The 27,093-nt window shown below is 44.7% G+C and overlaps 1 protein-coding gene across 1 annotated transcript in view; it reads left to right on the forward strand.

Moving 5' to 3' along the window:
* The first annotated feature begins 13,008 nt into the window (after positions 1-13,008).
* The window catches only part of Rnf175 (ring finger protein 175), a 40,844-nt gene continuing 26,759 nt past the window's right edge, over positions 13,009-27,093 (forward strand). The window contains 3 exon segments of the mRNA XM_036191327.1: positions 13,009-13,106; positions 17,667-17,794; positions 20,515-20,576. Coding sequence (XP_036047220.1) covers positions 13,009-13,106; positions 17,667-17,794; positions 20,515-20,576 — 288 coding nt within the window.

Genomic DNA, 27,093 nt, shown 5'->3' on the forward strand with positions numbered 1-27,093 from the left:
CAAACCCTCTAAAACCGTAAGCAAACATAAACCTTTTGTTGTTGTTGTTTTAAGTTGTTTATGTCAGGCATTTTGTCCTAGCAATGAGAAGGCTGGCTAGTACAGCATGGCCCCTTCTGGGACTATCTGATCCAAAGTATCCCTACTTTGCTACCCTGTGGTGCCATCTAGATACAGAAGCCACCTTCCTTTTCTAAATGATGGTTGCTGTGCCTGGAAAGCCTTCTGCTGTGAGGAAAGCCACCTCTCCTCCAGTCCTACCTGTACACCACCTACTAAACCTGCTGGGTCCACTGAGATAGCATCAACTTCCCCTCTGATCTTTACCTGCTTTGTTCTGAACTTCATGAACTCACTGCACAGTACAATAGAATGTCCTCCAGGTCCAGTAACACAGGAGACATGGCCAACCTCAGCCAACCTGAAAGGATTGCCCAGAACAACAGCGCATAGAAGTAGAGATGAGTGACAGAGAAAGGCTGAGACACTCACAAAAATGTGGGAATTCATACACTTACAGTTTGAAACTGTAAAATAGTGCTCTTTGTGAATATAAATTTCCACTCCTTTGAATATGTATCAACAGACACAGCTGGTGAGTCATACAGTAACTGTGTGTTTAGAATTTTGAAGATCTGTCAAACCATTTTCCAAAGTGGCCGCGTTTTACAATTCTGCTTGTTATGTGTGGGGAATTTCACATCTTCACCCGAACTTGTCATTATCTGGCTTTTTCTTGCCAGCCATTCTGGTGGGTGTGAAGCAGTGTTTCAGCATGGATTTGGCCTGTATTTCCCTACCAAGTTTTCAAAGCATCATTATTCACATGAGCCCTAAAGTATAAACAACCCCAAAGTTCTTGATTTGGGAACAGAATGTTGTGTGTTCCTGAAATGGATTATTATTCATCCACAAAAAGGAATGGAATGCTGAGGCATACTACATGTATGAATTTGGAAGGACGGCACTTAAGAAGTTGGGCACCGGGTGGTGGTGGCGCACGCCTTTAATCCCAGCACTCGGGAGGCAGAGACAGGCGGATCTCTGTGAGTTTGAAGCCAGGCTGGTCTCCAAAGAGAGTTCCAGGAAAGAAGCAAAGCTACACAGAGAAACCCTGTCTCAAAAAAAAAAAAAATTGAAATATGATGGGTTGGGAAATTAGCTCAGTGGTAGAGTGCTTGCCTAGCAAGTGCAAGGCCCTGGGTTTGATCCTCAGCTCTGGAAAAAAAAAAAAAGAAGTCGGGAAAAGCCCACATAATATAGAGTTGCATTTAAATGTAACATCCATTATAGACAAGCCACAGGGAGAGAGAGTGGATTAGTGGTTACCACGTGGTAGGGCAGGAGGGAATAAAGAGTGACAGCTAACGAACTTGGGGGTTTCTCCGCGGGGGTAGTGGAAGTATTCTGGGGTCGGTAGTGTTGACTGATCCAGTTTGTGAATCTATGACAAATCACAAGACCATCAAGTTTAAAACGATGGATCACACTGTGTATAAATAAGTAAGATCTCAGGTGTGTGTGTTTTACAAAGCCAGGTGTCCCAAGACTGGAAATCACACAGTGAGTGTGCTGTAATGGAATGAAGCCCAGCTTCTTGGCTGTAAATTCCTCTGCCTCAACCACCACAGCGCCTACTGGACCTTCCTCTGGTCTCGAATTGCAGACCCCTGGGGACATAGACACTCCTGTAGGATTCACCACTGTCAAACACCAGGTCTCTGTCCCTAACTTCATGTTTCCGTTCTTGAGTTCTGGCAAAACACGAAGAGTGAGGAGCATTTTCTAGGGAGCATGAAAGTAAGTGAAACAGAACAGGCCCAGGCTTGGCCCTTTGTGTTGACTTCATGTCAGAAGGCACCTCCCAGGGACGGCAAAATGCACTTCCTAATTAACAGGCTATGAATAAGAAGTACAGTAGCACGCCATTCAGCAGCACGGGTGTGTTTGGAGAAATCCATCACCATGCAAACGTATCCATGTTTATCACCCAGCGAACCCACACAAACTAAGACAGCTATGGTGCCAGTAGGTCACAGAATCTCATGGGGTCACGATAGGACAGAATCCACTGTTAACTAGAACAGAGTTAGACATGGCACATGGCTGTAGCACACGTCCACTACAAAACGTTAGTAGTCTCATATAAAATAAGAACCTGCTCACACAGATGGGTGGGGCATGGTCACTGTACAATAAGCAGGTGCTCATTCTGAACTTCATGGAATTGTGCTGAGGGTACATGGGAAGCCTCTTTTCTTATTTGCAGTCTGTAACCCTGTGCAGTTCTCAATGGTTCTGGAATGGGTAGATATGGGAAGGCTGTGGCCGCAGGAACCACGGCCCTCTCTCATTCTAAGAAACCCTCTGTAGGTGATAGGCTGAGGGGGACCTTCTGTGCTTCCTCTCCCTCCAAATGCCAGTGAGAGGCCTGGAGGAGAAGTGGTACCAATTTGACACACACTTATCTTTGGGGTTTTTTTTATTAGCTTCAATCACCTGTAGTCAACTGTGACCTTAAAATATATAACGTGGTTACGTGGGAAATTCTAGAGATAAACAATTCACCAGTTTAAAAATCATAAGCCATCTGAAATCTTTTTCATGGAAGCACAATGAAATCTTTTGTGGATATCTTGCCAAGGACATAAATCACCCCGCTATCCTCTGTGTCCACACTGTATGCACTACCCATCTGCTAGTCCCTTAAAAACTCCTTTAGTTATTAGATCCACTGAGGACACCCTGTGGTCTTCTATATACTGTTTGGTGATATCCACAGTTTCAGGAATCCAATGTGTTTTGGAATGATCTCATCAAGCACAAAGGGGAATTATTCTACATACCAGCACCTTGAATACTAAGCAGTCTAGAATTGAAGTAGATGCAAAAGACTGGGAGAGCGAAGGATAGAGAGGGGTGTATAGTGGGTAGCCATCCCAGCATTGGCCTGGAAATTCCAACCCCCATTGAGGCTTCGGTAATGGTCACGCCCACAAGGCGGGGCTGAGGGAGGAAGCTGAAGACCCAGGATTGAGAAGAGAGGCCTCTCTTGGTTCCAGGACCCTGGGCGCTGGAGGTAGACCAAGCAGAATTCTCCAGAGAACCCAGCCGGACTGCGCCATCCCTTTCCCAGACCCTGCAACCTATCCCTTCATTTGTAAGTTACCCCACAAAATAAACTTCCCTTTTAACTACGTGGAGTGGCCTTCATAATTTCACCAATAGGGGTGTACTGCCATTGGGGTCTGGGAAAGACCAGTGAAGTAACAGAGGCAGCCAGGCCCTGGAACGAGGGGTGGCCCTTCCACAGACTTCAATGAGGAAAGCAGAAGGTTCTGCAAGCAGATGGGTGGCCTGGGAGCCCTTGGGTATAGGCGCCACAAGAAGTTTCAGTTACCTGGAATGGGGATGAAGCTCAATGGCAGAGGGCTTGCCTCACACACAGGAAACCCTGGTTCCACCCCTAGTGTGAAAATAAAGAGATGGATGATAATAACAATAATTTTCAGCTATATTCACGGATCGTAAGCGATGAAACGAGTGTTAGAAGTCAAAATTAATGACAGCCTCCTATTGGCGAGTCTATAGATGATGGTCTTGTTCAAAAACATTACTATTTTTCTTTCATAAGAACATGACTTTGGTAGGACAGCCATGGTGTGATTTCTGGCAATTCATCCTGAAGTACAGGAGCTATGCCGGCAAGTCCTAAATACAGGACCCACACCACAGCCTGGAGGGCAGCAAGCTGGGACAGCCTGGATGTTGCTGTGCATTCTCTTTTGATCTTGCTATAAGCCAGTGACAAGTACCACTGGGGATGATTCCGAAGATGGAATGACCTCAGACACAAGGCTACGCTAGCCCAATGCCTGGGCAAGCTGTGTTGAGGAAGATCGACTCTTTTCACAGCCAGGTCAACTGGACGAGTTTTCCTGGGCTGTCTGGCTTCTAACTTAGTAAAGAGGAGACATGTTAAAGGAGCTGGCAAAAGAAAGCAGCGTGAGGGGAGGGCAGGAGCCCCAGGGAGGACTGAAATGTGGTTTTCCCTCCCACTGAGGGGCCCCTGCACTCAATAAACTAGAATGACCCTGGCTGAACTTCCAAGCTTGAAACTACGGCTGCTTTTTAAAAGGAGTTCTTCTTTCCCGAGATCAATTGTTCGGCAGAACTGAAAAGCTTGCCCTCGGAAGAGCCTCAGTCCTAAAAACCTGCAGGGCAAGCCATTAAAAGCAGGAATGTGGCGTTTCTCCTAGGGAGCAGGCACACCACACCCTCTGTTGTCACTGTAGAGACTCTGCTGCCCTCTACTCTAAACTACCCAGAAACCGGAGAACCTAAAAGCCTGGGGTCTAGCTAGCATTATTTAAATGAACTGGCTGTTATATGAACCTTAAACCACATGTCATTTGGTTGTGAGGCCGCCCTGGGCCAAGAGCTGTTTGTTAATACTGTCGGCCCCAGCTTACAAACAGACTGTGTTCCAAAAGTGCATTTGCAAGGCTGTGGTTTGAAAGGCAGAATGCATTTTCCCCATAGATGCAAGGTTATAAATGACAATTAGGGCTACAAGCCAGCATATAGGGACACACAAGGGCATGCACACATGTCTATAAGATGGCCAAGGCCTGTACATTTTAGCTGGGAAAAAAATACCAACCAGTAGTGTCACAATACCAATAACTAAAGAATGAGATAAGCAATAAAGTTGAGTATCTTTCCTTGCACTGGTTCTCAATGTTTAAACAAAAGCAGACTTCCTCAAAACACCAGACAGCTCCAATGGGTCTGTACAGCTAGGCTCAGGGTTCAGGGAAAATGGACTATAATGAAGAACCAGGTGGTTGGGGGTCAGACCAACTTGCAGGGAGCTTAGAAATTCTTAAGCCCCCTCCATGTCTGCACCTAAAGAAAGCATGGTGTCCACAAAGCAGCCTGTGGGGAGACCAGAGTGCAAGACTTCACCTGATCAAGACTACACAGCTGTCCCTTCTCCTACACTGGAGACTGGTTCAGAGCCCCGTCCTGTAGGCAATTAATCCCACTGAAGCACAAATTGGCTCCTCGTCCCCAGGAATCAGAGTCCAAAACCCTAAGTGCTCTTCCATCCTGGTAACTGAGACCAGACAAGCTATTTCAACTCTAATGGCCTGGATGACTTTGAATCCAACGCTCCCACCCCTGACAGACACCAGCTCTACTGTTCACAGAGGGGCCCACCAGATGTCTGCATTTTACCTCTGCTTTTCCAAGTGCCCAGTGCTGCACCTGGCTCATTTGGAGCCACTTAATTAGCTTAATGCTAATCAGTTACACATTTTGTGTCACTGTGAGGAAAAAAAAAAAAAGAAAGAAAAAGAAAGGAATAAATAGAAGGAAAATTCATTTGTAAAACAACATGAAGGAGTTTTGCAAGATCTCACCATCAAGGGACCTGTCAGCCCAAGGCAGCTGGATTGACCTCAGAAAGCCAGGAGAACAGGAAGAATTAATGGGCAGAGAATGAGTAGGAAGGAGCTGGGCTAAGCAGCTTAATGTCTACATGATTCCTCACGCATTTCCCAGACTAGTACACATCCACGCTAATGCAACTGTGCCCTCGAAATTACAAAACCTTTCATTTCTTCCAACTGGTTTGTGTCCTCTCCCATTTCCTACTGACTCGGACTTTTTTTAAAAAACTATTTGCTTTGGGTTTTGGTTGGTTGGTTTTTTGCTTTTTGTTTTTCTGTTTTGTTTTGTTTTTGTTTTATAGTACTTGAGCCCACACATGCTAAGCAAGCAACTGCTGCGCTTTGTACCCCCAGTCCTCTTTGGACTTTCTGCTTTGATGCAGGGTCTCAGGAAGTTGGCCAGACTGGTGTGAACTCACTCCATATCCCCTGGAGACTCCAACTTGTGATCCTCCTGCCTCAGCCTTCTTTGCAGCTGCGATGACAGGCTTGCATGCAGATTTTTAGCGCTTTTATCAGCTAGATATATGCAAATAAGTTGCCTCAAAGAGGCAACACAGCTTGCCTCTTTAAAAAAAAAAAAGGATTGCTAGATTGATTGGTTGATTGATTGATTGATGGGCACATCCTGGGTCAGAGGACAACCTGTGTGAGTCAGGTCTCTCCTTCAGCCCTGTGGATCAGAACTCAGGTCTGGGAGTCATGTGTCTCAGCCTACTAAGCCACCTGGCTAGGTCCTTCACTTAAAGATAAGGTATCTGTCCTTGAGTCATGTTTAATGTAACCTTTCCCACCCAGAGCTCCAATTCCTCACACTCATATTAAACTTTAACTTTCCCATAGTGTTTTCCCGTGCTGTGACATAACTGCTCACATGGATAGGTCATCTACTAGCCTTTCTGTGACATAGATGCTCACATAGATAGGTCATCTACTAACCTTGCTGTGACATAACTGCTCACATGGATAGGTCATCTACTAATCAACCTTTTCCCTGCCCATGAAACTAGATCCCCAAAAATACATGTGCCTGTCTAGGATGGTTCTATTCTGACCCATGAGTCTGCTTGTCTATTCCTACACCAAATATTATATTTAATTAGTTAGCTATTCTTAACCCCATTATATTTTCCAACACCTCTACCACACTCACTCATTTCTTCTATTACATGGTTACCATCACAGTCTTGGTGACTGGAGGATGCATAGACGATCTAACATTTTAAAGATATTAGCACCAAACAACAGAAAAATTGTTCATCGCATCCAGAATTTAATATGCTGTCTACTGCAAGCTGCCTGATTGGGAAACAATATTGCAGATTAGTCTTGTATCTCACTCTCTTCCATTGTTTTAACAAAATATCCAAGGCTAAGTACTTTAAAAAAAAAAAAAAAAAAAAAAAAAAAAAGGAAGCTATCTAAGCTATCTATAATGAAGTTCTGAAGGCTAAAAGTCCAAGATCAGGCAGTCATTGTTCAGCCTCTGGTGAGGGCCTTAAGGTGGATGGCATCACGATGGTGAGACAGGAAGCCAGAAAGATTCAGGGCCCAACCTCACTTTTTATAATAACCTGCTGTCTCAGTCACCGTTCTCCCGCTGTGAAGAGACATCATGACCATGGCAACTCTTATAACAGAAAGCATTTCACTGGGAGCTTGCTCACAGTTTCAGAAGTTCAGTCCATTGTCATTGTGACGGGAGTGTGGCAGCAGCCTGGCAGGCATGGTGCTGGGGTTGTTAGAGCTACATCCAGACCCTCAGGCAAAGGGCCAGGGGGGAGCAGGGAGGATTGGCCCTGAAACCTCAAAGCCCGCCCCCAGTGACACACTTCCTCCAACAAGGCCTGATCTACTCCGACATTGACACACCTCCTAATCCTTCTCATCTTGTCAACAGTTCCACTCCCTGGTGACCAAGCGCTCAAGTATATGAGCCTGTGGGGCTGTTCTCATTACAAAACTGCAACTCCTCTTTGGGCATAAACCAGCGTCCTGAAAGTACTACATTTTTTTAACTCCCATGACCTAGTGCATTCCCATCAGGTCACACCAGCTCAAAACTACCCCTTGTGTTCTTGAAGACTGTTGTTGGCACCATGGTTCAGAGCAGTGCCATAGGAGGTGTGTTTGGGGGTTTTCTTCTGATGTGGCTGTTGAAGGGACACCAGAAAGAAGATGCCGTCTTTGTGTCTCCCCATGTCTTCAGTGCAGTATTTGGACCTTTACGACACCAACCAGGGAAGATAGTCCCACATCAGAAAGCCAGAACCCAATAATGATAACTGGTCAGAACTGTGTAGAAAACAGAAAATTCTGTTTTCATCTGGAAATGTCTTATTTCTTTGACTGACTTGGAACAATCCAGATAAATATGAGGACATTCTGCACTGGCTAAAAACACTGACCTTTGCCCCACCCAAGAAGGCAGGCCAGAAGCTAAGGCAGGGATGCAACTTAGTCCAGTGGATCTCAGTTGCCCCAAATCTGCCTTGACCATTCTCAGGAATGGCAGCAGCGCCTCCCTAACCAAACGGAGGCCGCACCAGCCACAGGCCAGGGCCTCGTCACCGAACATTAGTCATGTCTTGCAGATCCCATCACCTAAACTTTCGGGGTTTGCCCAAATCTTTCTATCCCCTCCCACTAACAAATATCCCGACAGGCAGCCTGAAAGCTACTGTTCTCTGTAGTAGAAATTACAGTGATTTCTGATTATTCTTTCTGCCCTGAGTCACAGCATTAACTGCTCCTTCCCATCCTCAGAGCCAAGAGACAAGTCTAGCAAATCCCCTCACTTAAAACTGGAAATTCCTTTCCATTCTCCTGAGTACACATCCACACTGTTTAATATGTCATACACAGACTCTCCCAGCTACTGCCTTGAGTGGTTAAGAGCCCAGGCAATGCATTTGGGCTTCTCAGGCTTCAAATTCCTACTGTAATACAACTTTAAAGTGTCAAGAAACTTTCCCCCAGAGTACTGGGACTGGAACCCATGGGCTTTGCATGTTAAGCAAGAGCTGTATCACTGGGGTATACCCTCAGCCTCTTTAACAAGGGTCTGGAGCTCCATCCTTTAGTTTGGAGATGGTAAGAACACGCCTGTCTGGGAGGGTTGAGTGACTTGAAGCATATAGACAACTTGGTGTAGCACCTGGCGCACAGCAAGCATTCTATGTCAACTAGTCCTTTTATTTTGGACCCTTCCATCCACAGCTCTTCCTCAGCCTCCAGACCTTCACAACCCCCTTTCCCGTCAGCTGGAACACTGTCAGTACCCTGATCACTCCAGGGAAATCTCTGGAGGTAGTCAATGGCAGCTGCATCACCAGAAAATTCTCATGCCCGGGCTCGAAACCCCTATACCAGAATCACTCAGGAATGGGAGTTGTCATCCTTTCTGATAGAGCTAAGCTGCGAGCCTATGCATTGACCTTCACAAGTTGTCCGTGGGTGTTTATCTGTCCCCACCTCCTGCTAGCTAGTAAGTTCCCCGATCACAGAGACAGACATCACCATCTAATCTAGTTGGCCATTTAATCTACACTTGTAGGTGATGAAGTGAGCCACGTTCTGTAGACGTGATGGTTTAATTGTGTTTCTTCGTTGTGTATTTCTGCAAATTTACAGAAGGTGTGTGTAGGGGAGCAGGACTAAGTGTTAGGAGAAAGATGCCCTCTGGGGGTAGAAGGGCAAAGGTAAGTTGTGGGTGATTTCCCAAGGGACCTTACAGGTCCTGGAGCAGCACCCCAAGGACCATAAAGTCCTGCATACTCTTCCTTGTGGACTTTCTCATCTTTGGAAGTACCGGAGGTAGAGGAACAGTGGACCCAGGAAATAAGATCTGAGGTCCAAGCTCAGCACGGGGCAGCCACCCAGACTCTGGTCTTCTAATGGACCCCTCGGGAGGACCCCTGAGGAGGAAACCTCTTTCGGCCTCCTGTCTCTCAGCCCCTCCCCTCAGCTGCTAGTAGTCTTCTGCCTTTCTCTCTTTCTTCCTCCCCTTTTCTCCTCTCCCTCTCCCGTCTCCTGATTCTTCATCTTCTGCTCCCTCCTCCCCTGCCTCCCTTCTCTGTCTTCATCTCTCCTCTTCCTCTGTCCGCTCCTCTCCTTACTCTTCTACCTTCCTCTCCTTGTCTTTCTCTTTCTCTCTTCCCTCCCCACTTCCTCTTTTCCTTCCTCCACTTCTTCCTTTCTCACCCTTCTCCTCCCCTCCTCCCGCTTCCCCCTCCCCTCCCCCAGCCTGTCTCTCTCCATGTCCTTCTCCCTCTGGCCCCTTCCTCCTCCCCGTGCCGGCTCTGATCCATTTGTCCTGAACACCCCACGTCTCTTCCTACCTGTTCGGGACCCTCTTCCAGCCCAGGCACCTCTGGTTCCAGAAGGGAGCACGAGGCCGGGCGCGGGACACTCCGTCGCCTAGGAGGACCCACAGACCACGTCCGTCCCCGCCGTACGTCCTGGGCCGAGGGGATGCGCACTGCTCTGGCGAGGCGCACGGTGGCCCTGAGCTCCGGAGGAGGCACTGCGTTGCGCCGCCACCGCCAGGCCGCCCTCCGGACCACCACCACCGGACGCTCCCCGTGGGGATCCAGCGCAGGGACGATCGTGGCGGCACGTAGAGCTGCGGCCATGCTGGGGGTGCCCCCACCCCCGAAACTCGAGCAAGTACGGGAAGGGCGAGGGCCAAGGACCCCGCTAGGGTCCTGAGGATGTTGCCCAGCTAACGTGAGGCGCGGTCTGGTCTCCAAGACTCCGCCCAAAAGGGTGTGAGCCAGCCCAGAATGGAGGCTGGGTCGCAGGACCTTCTGCAAGATGCTCCCTTTCTCTCTTTCCTCCTTTTCTCCAGGTCTTCTTCCTCTCTGTCCTCTCTCCCAGGCTGTCCCCGATCCATCCCTACCCACCAGGGAGGCTGTCTCTTCCTCCTCCTTCCTGCCTGTGGCAGCCCCCAGTGGCCCAGAGGGTCTCGATCTAGAGTGTGCATCTGGATTACTGCTGGGCTCTGCCCCAAGGTTCTGATTCAAACCTGTGTGTTAGGGCCTGGTTATTAATTAGTTTGTCTACCCCCAGGGAGTTGCCAGTGCTCAGGCTTGGAGTTCTGCTGAGCTAGTCCTTGCCTCCCACTAGTGGGTATTGAAAATCCACTCTTACCTTTATGTTTGCTCGTGGGATGGTTCTGCTCTGGCTGGCATAAGCCCTGTGTGGAGTAGGCTGGATACAGGGATACCATCAGAGGTGGACTTTTCTTCTGGAGCCTGCATCCTTAAAGTAAGGGCAAAAATCCCATTGAGAGTGGGAGATGAGACATAAGGGGCTGCTCCTGATGTGGAGGAGACTGCGGGCGCACCTGGAGGGTGTGTATTTGAGCTGGTCTATGAGAACTAAGCGCTGGCTTCAGTTAGGCTTCACAGGAGCTGGGGACATAAAGGAAGACTGGAGCAGCTACTGACTAGCCTATGTATATCCAGTCCTCCTATTTAGTTTTATTTCTGTTACTTCATCTTATTTTGTTTGTGACTTTGTCATTGTTGGTGCAGAACCTTCTGTCTCAAACAGTATGCCTTTGGCTGTTCACTAGACACACACTCCAAGACTTTGGATGCTCTCTTGCAGCCCAGAACACTGTCGACAGACTGTGCTGCTGGCTGACTTGCTAGACATTTTCTCAGAGTGAACTGTCCATAGCTACAGGTCCTTTATCTTGGGTGAGATTGTTTCTACAGAGTAGAATCTTCTCATCTTCCATGTGAGGGACACCTGGTCATCAACATCTCAGTCAAGTGGGTAGTCTGTGTCCCCCAAACTAAGGCCAAAAACACAACAGAGGTTCACATGCCAAGCTCCTATTATTATAAATCTGCCTGTCTGCCCTGGGTCTGCACAGCCTGCGAGGCCTGGAAGCTGGAGGGGCTGTGTTCTTCCTGTTGTGCCAGCGTGGGGGCCCTCCACTGGCTCTCAGCCAAACCTGAACCTGTGGTTTTTTAACCCCACATGCACTGCTGCCCCAGAAGTCCTGGGACTCCTCCGTGGGCCCCTTCCCTTGAGGGTGTTGGCATGGTTTCTTGCCTTTTGTGCCCTCCTGCGCTGGCCTCCTGGGTGTCCTGTCTCCATGTTGCTTTCCCAGAGTCCGTCTGCTTTCAACCCTGTAACTGTGCTTGGCTGCCCTTCTCCTCTCCATGTATTTGGAAACCCATGCCAGATTGTCCTTCTGAAGTCATCCAGCTGGGTATGAAGGAGAGGAGGCGAGTGCATCCATTTGACTTACCGTGTTTCACTGGAAGGCCTTGTTTTTACTTGATTCTTTTTTAAAAAAAAAAAAAGAAGCATGGTTATTATTAGTGAGTTTGAACATCTCTCCACAAATATATTGGCTATTTATATTTCTTTTGTGAATTTCTTGTTCGCGTACTCCATCCTTTGGGATTTTGTATCCTTTTAATAGATATACTACAAAATCCTTTTTAGATTTCAGTTGTCAAACTTAGGCCTCTCGGACTGTTGTTTTTTCCAAGCTTGTCTTTCAGCAGAGGCAACTGTAATATATCCGATCCTTATGTGCTCAGAGACCGTCAGCTGGTTTGCTTTATTTATCATTTGGGGGCTCCGAGTCATACTTCTAAATGTCTTATCCACCACATGATGTGTAAAAATATTTACCCACATTTTCTTCTAATGCTTTTAAAAGTTCCACCCTCACCTTTAAATATTTGACCCGCATGGGGTTTATTTTGAAATACAGAATGAGTTTGAATTTCCGAACCCTTAACAACTGTCCCAGCACCGTTTATTAAACAATCCCTTCTTCTTCCAAACCGATTCAAGGCAGCTCATTTTCCAGGCATTTGGGTCGACTCCTGGATTGTTCTGTTCCCTCATCTGTCCTCCTGCCCCTCGGCAGTAGTTTTCAGATGGCTGCTGGGGCCGTACCTTGGATTTCAGAGTCTAAGGGGTCCATCCTCAGTCTTGACTCTTGATGTGCTCATCCTTCTAGACGAATTGTGGTGTCAATATCATTTCCAGACTCTTAGGACCTCAAATAGGCTTACCAAATAGTATCTTGGAAAGCATGGCCTCCAAAGTAGATGCCAGCTGGTGAGGTGGGGGTGGTTGTATATTGAGAACTCTAACAAACAACTTTTTACAAAGTGTCTCTAAGAACGTTGTCATTCATCACCATCACCTTCTGTTAGGAAACAATAGTGTCAGTATCATATTACCTAAGGGTAGTCATCACTGCTAGATAACAGAAAGTGTCTGAAGTACAATTCAACTTGCCTAGGCTTTGGAATAATAATTTATCACCCTCCATTTAAGAAGTGACAGGATCCAGTGGATGGTTGCAGACAGTTATGCCCAGGACTCTGTTACTAGTAAAAGGTAAATAGATTGTTCCCCTATTGAATACCTACTTCCTTATTTGAATCTAATTTTAACATCGAGCACCATTAACCTGAAGATTTCCAACAGCAAAAGGAGGAGAGTCCTCTAGTTACTACTTTTGCTGAGCTAATTGGCTCTTGGACTAAGCTCCTTCCTATAAACCTCTCACAGAATGTCGCACATAGGCTCACACTATTCCAATGAAGTGGACACAAGCAATTGTTATATCATTCCAGCATCTAACGAGAAGAAAACTGAGACAGACACCAGGTTAGTGAAGCATTCGAAATCAATATCCAGAGAACTGGAACTCATTATTTGGTAGTAGACCATGTTGGATGGACACAGGGCTCTGGGCTGTAAACCCATTCAATGTTTTCTCCTCTAAAACAGGAACCTGCAGAGGGAGATTTATCAAAGAAAGGTCACCTGGTGTTTTAGTTACCGTGAAGAGTATTGTTGCTGTGAAGAAACACCATGACCCAGGCAGCTTATAAAAGAAAGCATTCAATTGGGGGCTTGCTTGCAGTTTCAGAGGGTGAGTCCATGGCCATCTTGGCAGGAAACATGGTGGCGGCAAGCAGGCAGGCACTGGAGCAGTAGCTAAGAGTTTACTTCTAACCTGCTTGTTGCACGCAGAAAGGGATAGATTGGGCCTGCTGTGGAACCCAAAGCCCATCCCCAGTGACACACCTCCTCTAGCAAAGCCACACCTACTCCACAAGGTCACATCTCCTAATGCTTCCTACACAGTCCACCAACTGGGAACCAAACATTCTAACATGAGCCTACAGGGGGCATTCTTACTCAGCCTACCACACATAGACACTGCTATTACTTGAGAGTTTCTACATTCCTAGAACAAGGCACCTGAGCCCAGCTGCGGTGACCTCCATCTAGGTCCCACCTGTGGAAGCCGTGGGATGGATGTCAGCATCAAGCATTGCAGCAACCACCTCCTGTTTCCTGGCATCATCCAGGAAAAGGTTGCCCGAGCCTATCTAAGAAACTGAGCAGTCGTCCAAAGCTTTGCTCTTTCTTCTAAGGGAACGCCTCGTGCCTCTCACAGAAGCACATATTCATATAGAGTCCATTTGAGTTGGAAATTTTAGACGGAACCATGTCAGAATTGCCTGCACCATCTGAAGAAAGCGTAGAGGAGAAGGTGTGGGCAATACTAAATCTGTGTAACTGGAGTTCTATTTGCCTTCTCTTCTCTGCTATCTTCAGGAATTTCAGCTTTGGGAGGGAATCTTCTAACACTGCTGGCCTAGGAAATAAGCTGTTGTAAGGCTGTTTTTCTACTGACTGATTTGAAGATTTTAAGTAACTGGAGGCACTCTTTGGTGGATTCTGTTCTGGGAATGTCTGTGCTCGCCAGTTCAATGGCAAGGATATAGGCTCTGCACAGTAATGCCTCCTTACCTAGAAGGCACAACAATAATGCCAAACAAATTCAACTTCTAGTTAGCTCTAGCTCTAAAGCCTTGAACTTAAAGATAGCATCACTCCAGACACCATCACCCAGATGGTTTTTAGGAGTACTGGATTTACAAGCCAGATCCCTGAAGCTAACGGGGCACTGCCCACGAGAGGCCACTCTCCACAGTCTTGACTGATTTGCCAAAGCTGAAGTATAGGAATTGGAGACACATCTGGTTTTCTGACCTAGGAAGAGAATCAAATATTTATTAACAGTGACCTGGTTGCTGGTGTCTTGTTGTGTTTTCCGTTTGTTTGTTTTGTTTTCATTCTGTAAGCAAATTATTTTATAATTACTTTCATCTTCAATGATTCCAGTGTTGGAGAACGTTACAGTTTCTTTTTTCTAGTTTGGATTTCTCATGTAATGTTTTAAAATACATGTTGAGAAAATAAAGAAATTTTAGTAAGTGTCCTCTTATGTTTTCCAAGCTTTCCACAGATGATGCATGGAAGAAGCTGTTAGTACTTTTATGGCTGCTTTTATTAACAGTAAGATTCTCCTCTTAAGAGCTTGAGAGGTTGGATGAAGTCATTGTTGTATTTGTCAATGTCCTAAGATAGGCTGGGAGTAAGATAGCATGTGTGTATGTAACACAGATCCTTTAGACCCAGAGTGTGGATTTTATGTGTCTTCTCCCACATGACCCTTGCAGTACCACCAAGTTAGATTTGTGTGTTCTTAAAAATGTGGCACTATGAAGTTCTCGTTTATTTTAGGCACATGACACATCTGGTTTTCTTTACACGTTGTTTCCTCTGTGTTCTGGGACCTATAGCAGGGCCATCGGGTACTGTGAGTACCTCATGAAAGAAAGAAAAATGGCAAGCCCTCCCTTCTTGCATTATAGTAATCAATTATGAATGTATTCCTATTCAAAATAGGAAATAGTTCTTACATGTGTATACTAATTTATGCTCTTCAAAGTACTTCCATGTAGGTTCATCCACTTGAGATGCATTTTCATTACATATACATGAGGGTGTGCGGTGGGGTGTTATATAGGTATACACACACACACACACACACAACACACACACTCACACACACACTCACACACACACACACTCACACACACACACACACACACACGCACTCACACACACACACACTCACACACTCACACACACACAACACACACACACTCACACACACACACACACACACACACACACACACGCACGCACGCACGCACGCACGCACTCACACACACACTAGATTACTATATTAAGGCAAATGTTTTCTGTCTGTAGACATCCCATTTTAGGCTGATGATGAATCCATGAGTCCTGTGTCCTTTCCACATGGCCTGTGTGGAAAGGCCATTCATTTCACAGGATATTTAATGCTCATTTGGATTTAGGTCTGCGGAAGGTGTGAGTTCTCAGGCTGCCGTTTCTCTTTCTTCACTTCCATTTCTCCCAGGAGTGAGTGTGTCTCTCACAAGCATTTAGCAACCATGCTTGTCTCTGATCAACGTCCAACATATCCATGCAACCTTATCCATGTGACATCCCCAATTTGACTCCAGCTCCTTCACTTGGTAAATGAAGGGTTCTAGTCCATCCTTGTCCCTTCCAGGACTGATGTCCTAAGCCCATCTCCAAGCTCCACGCCTCTGGCCTTGATTATCTCAGAAAGCTCGTTTCTGTGCCTTCTCCAGCAGGGGGCACCTCGGGGTTTGGATGGGACCCTTTTCTGAAGTGCTGGACACTTCCAGGATCTGTAGAAATGCTGGAAAAGGAGAGACCCCAAATGGGTGGCATACCCAACAAGAACCTTTAAAAGGTCACAGGCTTCTGACTGCAGCGCTAGCTAATTGAACATGATAACAGCCAGAAGGTTCTGTGACTGAGCGTGTCCCACTGCCATGGAGATCATGCTGTCCTGTACTTACATTTTCCTCCTCCCCTGATTGGGTTGACTTTAGATCTGACTAACTTTGTCTGTCTCTCTTTCTCCCTCTCTGTCTCTGTCTCTGTCTCTGTCTCTCCCTCCCTTCCTCCTTCCTTTCCTCTTCCCCCCCCCCCTCCCTCCTCTTCCTTCCCCTCCTCTCTCCCGTTCTCTCCTCTCCCTCTCTCTCTGTCTGTACCACCACCACCACCACCACCACCACCACCACCACCACCACCACGTCTCTCTGTCTCTCCCTCGGCCTTTTGGACTGGTGGTTCCCAGTCTTGACCACCCTTAAAGTATGTGAGGATTATATTTTTAATTACTGATACTTTAGGCATTATGCAGCCTATATGTGTATGTAAATACTGCACCACATCCCACTAAAAGGCAATTAGTTTTATGTAGCCATGGAAAGGAAACTTATCATAATAAGTTTTTAAAAAATAAATTTCTATCCTGGAAATCTGCATCCCGTTGCTAGGGCTGCCATAATCAGATAACACAGATGGGATGGTTTATGTAGCAAACACTCGTTTCCTGGTATTTCCAGGGGCTGAAGGGCCGAGATCAAAGTGCTGTCAAGGTTGGGCTGACAAGCGATGGTGACCGGGCTGTATCTCCAATGCATGAATTCTGGCAGGCTGAAGAACTAGGGGCTGAGCTTTCTATGTGTGATCCAGCTCTCAGTACCCCTTATTTGTCACTTAATGCCTCTGGGATGCAGGTTGGGCACCAGGATTTTCGAAAATTTCCTAACAATCCTAATTTACCGTCAAGGTCAAGAATACTTGCTCTAGAGTCTCTTCAAGGTCACATATCAGATGGCATGCTACTTCAGTGATGTTATTTATCACAGTACAGAGCAGTGTCCAACTAAAACTGAAGCCCATTTATCATCTTTCCTGTCCAAGAAAAATACCTAGACTTGTTTTTCTCCCTGTCACAGTTGTACTAATATAACTGTTTATGCGGCCCACTCTAGAGCTTTCGGTCTGTTGAGATCACCTCCGTGGGCACAAGCACCATCTATCTGCAGGACCGCTTTTTGCTTAAAAATAGTAGAAACTAAAGTCAACTTGTAAGTTCTTTTATAGACTTGTGTGTATCATGAGTTACTAAGGAATTATTGCAAAGAAGACAGATGACATTCTCAGGGTTATGAGACAATAACGTCGTTGATCTGGAACCAGCCAGAGCCTAACTCTACCTACTTGGTCTCTTAAATGAAACGACAGTGCTGAGGTCAAAGTCGCAAAGGGCTAGAGGAGTGGGGGTTGGTTTTGCTGCTCCTTCCCCCAATCCCAAGGGAAAGGAAGAAACCAAGAAGAACTCTTTTCAAAGCTGACCACCATCTACATTTGAAATCCTCATGTCCCTATGAGCCAGGGTGGGGTTGTTTCGCCAGACACGCAGAGAGGTCTTTTTCATGGCCTATTTGTCGGTTGCAGCCTGAATCAGGAGAAGATGCCTCAGATGCACGGGGGCCACGAGGCCGTGCACATGGAGATGGTCTTCTTCTCTGACCTGATCACCATGCAGGTGATGCTGGAGACAGAGGCAGAACCACTCTTACAATGTGAGTCCTCCAGGCCGGTCCTCTGGCTACCACATTTCTCCTTTGTGGCCACCATGGACTAGGGCTGTGTTGGCTAAGACAGTGCTTCCCAGCCAAGCACACTTCTGTTCTGCAGAGGTCCCTGGCAGTGTCTAGAAAGGCTTCTGATTGTCAAGACCTGGCTAAGGGGACAGTGTGGAGGGAAAAGGGCTGTTCCTTGTGTCCAATGGGAAGAAACCAGGGATGCTGGTAAACTTCCACCATGCAGGCCAGCTCCTTCAACAAATATTACCTAGCCTAAATATCTCTAGTGCCAAGGTGAGAAGGTTTGGATTAACTATCATTTTTCCCCTTTGAGCATGAAAAACCTCTGCTGAAAGCCTAGAAAATGAGGTTTAGGATAGCAGAAATCAGAAGGTGAAGCTGTGTCATGTTGTTTCCTCAAAGGTGAGTAATTAGTAATGGACATCTTTCCACAGGTGCTCTGCATTTCCATGGATATGTGGAACCCAGACCAGGATATCCTTTCTGCAGACCAACCCCCACTGGAGCGTGTCCACCGAACCTCACCATCCCTGTGACCTAAGGTACATCAGAATTCCCTGAACAGCTTTGTCCAATCAGATTCTCAGGCCCCACTATCAGAATTTCTGATTCAACTGGTACCAAGTTCGCAGGCATTTCTGGTGCTGGCTTTCCTGAGACCATGCTTAGAAAACCCCAGGTTTATGTTCAAAGGTGGCCCAAATGCAGAAGCAGAGAAAAAAGGGCAGGCCCTCTATGGGTGTTGTCTGTGGGCATGAGCCTTGCCCTGCTTGCTATAAAAGACTTGCCTGTGAACAATACAGGATTGTCTTAGACAAGTATTTTATTTTATTTCCCCATCATAAACATTATTTCCTGTGTAGTCCAGGGTTTAGCAGAATTTTCAGTACAGTATGCTGTGGTGATACATTGTGTCCCCCAATATGTTGTGCCTCCTAATAAACTTATCTGGGGTCAGAGAACAGAACAGCCACTAGACAGACACAGAGGCCAGAAAATGGTGGCACTCACACCTTTAACCCTAGCATTCTGGAGGCAGAGATCCAGCCGATCTCTGTGAATTCAAAGCCACACTGGAAACAGCCAGGCATGGAGACATACACCTTTAATCCCAGGAAGTGATGGCAGGAAGCAGAAAGGTATATAAGGTGTGAGGACCAGGAACTAGAGACTGTTAAGCTTTTAGGCTTTTAACAGCAGTTCAGCTGAGATCCATTTGGATGAGTACTCAGAGGCTTCCAGTTTAAGGAAACAGGATCAACTGAGAAGTTGGCAAGGTGAGGTTAGCTGTGGCCTGTTCTGTCTCTCTGATCTTTCAGCATTCACCCCAATACCTGGCTCTAGGTTTGTTTTTATTAATAAAACCTTTTTTTTTCTTTTTTCTTTCTTTTTTTTGGGGGGGGGGGTTGTTTGTTTGTTTTTTATTATATTTGTGTTTTAATTTTACACATCAGCCATAGGTTCCCCTGTCCTCCCCCCTCCTGCCCCCACTCCCACCTTCCCCCCAGCCCCTCCTCTCCATTCCCATCTCCTCCAGGGCCAAGACTCTCCTGGGGATTCATTTAAACCTGGTGGATTCAGTACAGGCAGGTCCAGTCCCCTCCTTCCAGGCTGAGCAAAGTGCCCCTGTGTAAGCCCAAGGTTCCAAACAGCCAGCTCATGCTCTAAGGACAGGTCCCGGTCCCACAGCCTGGATGCCTCCCAAATAAAACCTTTTAAGATTCATGCTACAGTATACTATTTAAGTTGAAGCAATTTTTAATTTAAAGAGGGAACAGCATCTTGCTTTATTTTTTTTTTCAACAAGCCCATCAAAACAGTATGTCATCATTATCTTGTCAATTAAAAAAAAGGAGCGGGGAAGCCTACCTCCTTGGCCGCTGGTAGATTATCTATGTTACAACCATGAGGATATGGGTAGTGCTAAGTGGACTCAGTGGGTTTGGGGTTTTGCCTTTCCTTTTTAATAAAGGGCAAGAAATGGGGGTGTGGATGGAGACTCAGAGGAGTTAGAGGGGTGTGGGGAATAACATTGTATACCTCTGTGAACTTCTCAAGAATAAAATAATAATAATAATAAAAACATTTTTAAATAATAAAAACCATCTCTTATATTGCACTTGAATAAGTTTTAAATAGATGAAACTAGAATCAAATAACACTGTCTGCATCACAGAAGAACTCTTAAGTATATCTTGCCCCCCACCCCAGGTAAAAGGGAAAAACCTAAGATGGAACTTCCGAATCCTCATGCAAAAAGGAGCCTGAAGACCTAAGAAATCACTCAGTGCTCCATTCCATCTCTGCTTTTTTAATATTTTAAACTATTATTTACTTTATGTGCCAGGAGTGTTTTCCTGCATATATGTAGGCACGTCACATGGGTGCAGTGCCCGAGGAGGCCAGAAGAGGGCATCATATCACCTAGAACTGGATTTACGGACCCGTGCTCTGAACCACTGAGCCATCTCCCCAACTTTTCTCTGTACTAGACAACTATCTCCAAATTAGATATATGAGAAGATTTTGTTTCTGCACTAATGGGGTGTGAATTTTGCACAGTTTGCTCCCTGCCCTAGAAAGGAAACATGCCACAGCAGCCCATCATCTGTGATCCTACTTCCTTTGACCTTTTTATCTGTTGGGCTTTGTGGTGGCAAATGCTGAGGACGCCGTCCTTGTGTTTAAAAAAGCAGCTCCGGTGTCAGCTCTGAAACAGTATGTCACTGTAGCAGCGAGTGTGGACGCCGTGACCCAGGTAAGCCTGCCCAGCAGTCAGCATCTCTCGGAGGACCTATGTCCGTCGATATTTCTGGCCCTCTCTGGTTGAGGACACATCAGGTCCAGGTAGGCTTTGCAAGCCTGATGTCTCAGCAGCGGTTCTGAGTTGTCTTCTCTCATTCACATTGCTGACTTGGACACCTGAGACGCCTGTGCTTTGAGATGACCCCAGAACCCCTCAGTCACCCCACTTTTGCTCTCTAAGGTTGAGGATTTCCGATTTCTGTCACACAGGTCTCCTATTTTATGAATCACCATGGAGATGATCAGGTGACTGAGATCGAGGCCTCTCTTGCAGCAATCCTGTTTTACTCTTCACGAAGCTGAGAGACTTGATTAAAGGGGTTCTGACAGTGATCGCAGAGCCAGGTCTCTTTGTGGCCATACTCTGTTGGGTTAGCTTAGAAACTAAGCAGGCCATCAGTTTCTTAATGGCGTTGTCCCAAAGGAGCAAATCAAGTAGCTGTCCCCCTGCATGTCTCCACTGATGCTGTCACTCATGGGGAGATTCAGTAGTGAGGCCTGGATTTCCCACATGTAGCCCTGGTTGTTCTATGCTTTACATCCCTTCTTGGAAATTCATCTCCAGAGCAGGTCATCACAACACAGCATGACTCTGGTGACATCTGCCACCTCTGGAATTGGGAGTGCTTTGTGAAGCACCCACAGCCTGTTGAGGCTCTGTTTATTTAATTATATGTTAAATGAACTATGTTCAGAAAACCAGGACTGAGGGTATTACTTGAGATAATATCTTGAGGCTACAGTTTGGTATCCTAAAGAACTACCCAGAGAAAGCTAAGTTTCTAAATATTTTCTATGGACACCTGAGATCACATGGCATCTGCCAGGGCTACTGACAGCCTTGAACTCATGTATAAGACTTGTGAAGTTTCTAGATCTTCTACGATACAATATAACAGAGGACCATATCACCTACAATATAATATAAAAAATGGCCATGTAATCTACAATGTAATATAATAAAGGGCCTATAGTAAAGTTTATTGCCATGATTTGCTGCTATAATTACCACCAATATATTAGTAGCATATCAATATACAGCATATGCAATTATAATTGCTATAATATCACATTATAATAATTATTATAATCACTTTAATAGTAATATAAACTTCTGAATTACTATTATAGCCTGATATAATTGAACATTAGTCCAGTTACATGGAATGACACTTAATTTTTAATCCCACTTTGTACAATGTAGTTTATAGAGTTTAAACATATTGGCCAAAGCTGTATAATTAATAGTTGTAGATAGAAGGCTAAAATCCAGCCTCCCTCGCTAGTCATTTACTCTCACATCAAGAGCAAACTCCTTAAATATCCCTGAGTCATGATTCCCTTCTCTATTCACCAGACATATCTAAGGACCCGTCACACAGAGCTGTGGCTAAGAAACATATCCACGAGGATTTCTAGCATGGAAACTAGGTGGTTCATTAGTTGACTCTGAACATGTGCAACAGACAGTACATCTATCTAACATTTACACATGCATAAACAAGTACTACTAATGCAGTCTGTTAGTGGAAGAATTCTTCTCTGGATATTTTTGTAAAGCTATATAACCACTTTAACTCATTGGTCACTGATCTGCATTTTACATTAGGGCATTTTGATGTATTAGCTTTTTTAAAACAATGCACGTGTACATGTGTCCTGCCTTGCCATACCCTTCTACTCTGCTGTGTTTGCAGAACAGTTCCCTGGGCTAATTTTGTGAGATGCACTCAATGGAACTGGAGGCAGGATGATGAAGGGGAAGACCACTGGCTTACTCAGGAGTTGAAAGACTCTAGCCACTCATGTAATCATAGTGAATCTCATTTTCCTGATAATTAAGATAAAAGACAGTAAAGAAATAAGAAAGACTGCCAGTTTCTGCTCCAGCACATAAAAACTGTAGAAGTCATCACTCCCATCTTATAACAACAACAAACCAATCAGTCACCTGAGCAAACTGAGCATCAAAAACTATTGAACCTGTCAGAGGAGTGAGGACACAGGAAGCCACCACCTTAAAATCACAGAGATAGGTGAATGGGGGTGGTCCTAGGGGAGGTCTACCATTCACAGTAGCAGTGAGAAAGCTTAGGTATATATCAAAGAAAATATGTGCAGGATCTCTATGCAGATAACTGAAAAGCTCTAAAATAAGCCAAAAGATACCTCATGTTTAAATTATGTGTTGTTAAATGCTAATTATTCCCAGTTTGACCTATAGAATCAATTAATTTAAAGGCCCAATCAAAATTCCAGCAAGCCATTTTGTGTAGTACAAAATGATTCCACAGTTTATATAAAATGTCAAAGAGGCCTAGCAAGCCCAACACTGAAGGAGAATCAAATGAGAGGAAAACACTATCCAACTTCAAGACTTGCTACAAAGCTTCAGTCAACGATAGTGTGGTGCTAGCAAACGGAATAAACACACAATGACTGGCCAGAATGGGCAGTCACCTAATACAAATAAGTCATCCTAATCACAGGCAGACAATTCAAAGAAAAATGTCTAGACGTTCAATAAATAGTGATGGATCAATTCAACTTCTGTATGCAACAAAAGTTAATCTGGATGCAAAACCTATAATTTCCACAAAAAGTCAAAGTATTTTAGACTGAAATATAAAATACAGACTTTTAGAAGATAACATAGGAAAAATACTTCAGTGCACTTGGATTTGGTGTCAAATTCTTAGGCCTGATGTTAAAAATTCTGATTCATGAGTGAAAATATCAGTAAATTTTAATTTATGGAAATTAAAAACTATCCTGTCAAAGATACTGTTAAGAAAATGAAAACCAAATAATAAACAGGCCTCCGACTGAGAGAAAATATTTACAGAAACACATACTTGGAAATGAATTTGAATCCAAAAATACTTAAAATTCATCTATAAGAGGCAACTAATTTGGGGCTAGAGAGATGGCTCAGCAGTTAAAAACATTTACTGCTCCTACACAGGACCTGAGTTTGGTTCCTACTCCCCAAATCAGGTGATTCACAACTACCTTTAACCATGGAATCTAGCTCCCTCTTCTGCCCTCTTTGGGCTCCTGCATGCACATCATGTATATAAACTCATGCAGGCACACACACACATAATTTTTAAAATGTTTTTTGAAAAGCAACTAATTTAAAAAGTAACAAGCTAACTGGAAAGATGCGAATGTAGCAAGTGAGCATATGCAAAGAAACTCATCATCATCATCATCATCATCATCATCATCATCGAATGTCATAGGGGACTGCAAATTGGGATGATAATAAAATACAAATGCATGCTATTAAAAAGGCTGAAGTACAAAAAATTGACAGCATTGAGTGCTGCTGAGAAGGCAGAAGGAGCAGGAGCTCATTGCTGAGAAGGCAAAATTGGAAAGGCAGTTTTGGAGCTATTGGGTAGTCTCCCCCAAAGGCTGGTCATGGTTTTGCCATATGATCAACAATCACTCTACTGAGTGTTTACTTGGTTGAGTTTAAAACCTGCGTTCACTAAAATCTCTGGGGCGTGTGTGTGTGTGTGTGTGTGTGTGTGTGTGTGTGTGTGTCTGTGTGTGTGTGTGATGGAAAGATAGATATATAGATACAATGTTAGATAGATACATGGATAGACATCAGCTTTATTCATAATCATCCCCAACTGGAAGCAACCCAGGTACTCTTTAACCTCTGAATAAATTGACTAACTGATATGTCCATGCAATGAAATACAACTCGGCAAAAAAAGAAAAGAAAAGAAGCTTCCAAGCTCTGGAAAGACATGGGAAAACCCTGGTGAAGGGCTGCATACTGCATGGTTCTAATTATATGGAATATGCAGAAACATGAACCTATTCAGTAAAACACTGAGTGGTCGCCAGTACTTCAGAGGGAAGAAAAGAAATAAACAGATGGAATGAGTTGGGTTGTTTTTTAAGATCAGTAAAATTTATCTGTGTTGTACTGTATTCATGAATACAAAACACTCATTTGCCAAATCCATAGAACTGTATGGTGCAGAAAGTGGACCTTACAAGACAGAAAATTTTAAAGGTCAGATGAGATTGGGGATTCCAAGAAGAATGCAGACTAACAAAAGGAGCTGAGTAAATTGCAAATGTGAGAAACAATCCTGAAGGAGGTTGGTGGGAAAGCTGCCAGGGACCAGCCTCAGCAGTTTTGAGGGTCTCAAAGGGCAGGGATGTCTGGCAGGCACAAGAAAAGACTCAGACACACGAGTTGGTGAAGCTGACAAGTCTTGTCAGATCTGGAGATGTGCATCTTCTCCGCCTCTTCCTGATCCGACTCAACTCCAGTCTTTTATTGTAATAATACAAGGAAATAGAGGATGAGAAAATTCAACAGGTGATTGGGTTTTTCACAATAGTTTCAAAAGTTCTTTTTGGAAATCAGCAAAGTGTACCCCGTGCTCCTAGATTGCACATAGAAGATCTCAGGCAGAAAGCCAAAGCATACCAGCTCATTCTTTGGCAGGTTAATAATTATCAGAATATCTGAGGTTATTACCCCAGAAGCCATCTACTTTCAGGTTCTCAGAAGGCACAGAGGTATAAGGAATGGTTTAAGGTGCCAGACTGCCAGCTTCCTCTCGGCTTAAGTCTTCTTCATCACTCTGTAATTCATCAAGTTGTCTTCTAGCTAGTGACATATAAATATGTTTTCAGCCACCAGTCTTCTGGGTTTTGCCCACGACCTGCATAACAGCTTTAACAATCTCAATATCATTTCTAATTTCATGGAAACCACCGCAGGAGAGAGAAAGAAAATCATAAAGAACAAACAGAGTAGGAGGATTACAAGACCCAGTAACAGTTGGATGGGTGAGAACATGACATGCATACACCATAAAGTCTGCCCTCAGGACACAAGGGGTGTTTTCTCCCTGGCTCACAGAAGGCAGGCTTGGTAGAATATGTGGAGGGGCAGGTCCAAAGGGATCGATGTCCTCATTCTCAGGTACCTCCAGCACAGATGCCACTGGCAGGCTTTTCATACGCCGTGCCGTCTCGAGTAGAAAGCGTACTCGCAAGTCATGTCAGTAATCAGTGGAGACTGAAAAATTGAAGGCATTGCAGACTACATGTAAGCACAGAACTCTTAGTTGGTAAAATCGCTTCCCACGTGGTTAGTGGTTAGCAGTCTGGCCCTACTTTGTAGAAGTATGCAATTAGTTAAACAGGTTGAAGTGGGAGCTGAGTTTCTTGATGCTTGTATAGGAGTTTACAAATTCTATGCAAGAGAAAGAAATAGGTGGGTAAATAACTATATATACATATATGATATTTTTATATATGTTGTTTATACACTGATGGTATCATTATCTTCACATCATTTTCTTCAAGCATAATGCAGGGAATGTACTTAAGTGGACAGAGAATTCACAAATCTCAGTACACTTTCTGAAACAGGTGTGATAAGTGACACCTTTAATCCCAATACTTCAGAACTAGAGGCCAAGAGTCCAGGCGTTCAAGGCCAGAACCTGCCACCTAGCAAGTCTGAGACTACTGCCTTACACATAACCCCACACACACACATCACACACACACACACACACACACACACACACACACACACACACACAGAGTTATGAAATTGTCATTTAATTTGTCCTAACAGATTATGCTCTGTGGTCTAGGAGCTGCAAAATTCAGAGCAAATTATTATAAATATACAAAGCAAAGAAAATTATCTACTTGTCAAATAGAGTCTAAAAATACAAGCTGGCCTACGTGATATCAGGAGTATAGATGCAAAGTGGGAACCTCCTACTTTGTCTGACATACTACTATATGTAGTATTTCCATCATGGCATAGATCGACCATTTGAAAGTTGGAATTTTTCTTTCCAGCCAGTAATCTTTTTTTTTTTTTTTTTACTCAAGGTGATAATTTTGATATAGAGTAGGCATTGGCAGAACTTCGATGTTAAATCATTTCCAAGTGCTCTTAACAGCTCTTGGTTAAAACATAAAACATTTCAATACTATTATCTCTCTCTGTTTTAATGTGAAGCTATTTTTCATATGTTCAGGAAGTAGAGAGATGTCTCCACTAAAAAAGAATCCATCAATGACTCCACAAATTAGTAGGGCCTGAAAACTACCTATACAGAATTCAGGGTTCAGACACACCATTAACTTACCTCAATGCAAAGGCAAATAATTTATGGCAGATCAAAGTTTTGTTCTGTTTAAATCAAACTTCCTGCCTAGTAACAGACATGAAACACTAGAAATGATTATTGTGCTAATAGTGCATGTGTCTGCTCACGTCTTTTGAAAATGAAGCAAGATGAAAAAACAGACAGTTATGAGTGTACCATTGCAGGATCTACACAGACGTAGCTATGTACACTCCATTGCTGCATCTTCTTTAAGAGTTAAATGACTAATCAACTATCTGGGTTGACTGGGAGACAGCAGTGTGGATAACTGCCATTCTTAGGCCCGTCATATGCCAGGAT

This window comes from Onychomys torridus, chromosome 6 (genome assembly GCF_903995425.1).
Source record: "Onychomys torridus chromosome 6, mOncTor1.1, whole genome shotgun sequence".
Classification (NCBI taxonomy): domain Eukaryota; kingdom Metazoa; phylum Chordata; class Mammalia; order Rodentia; family Cricetidae; genus Onychomys; species Onychomys torridus.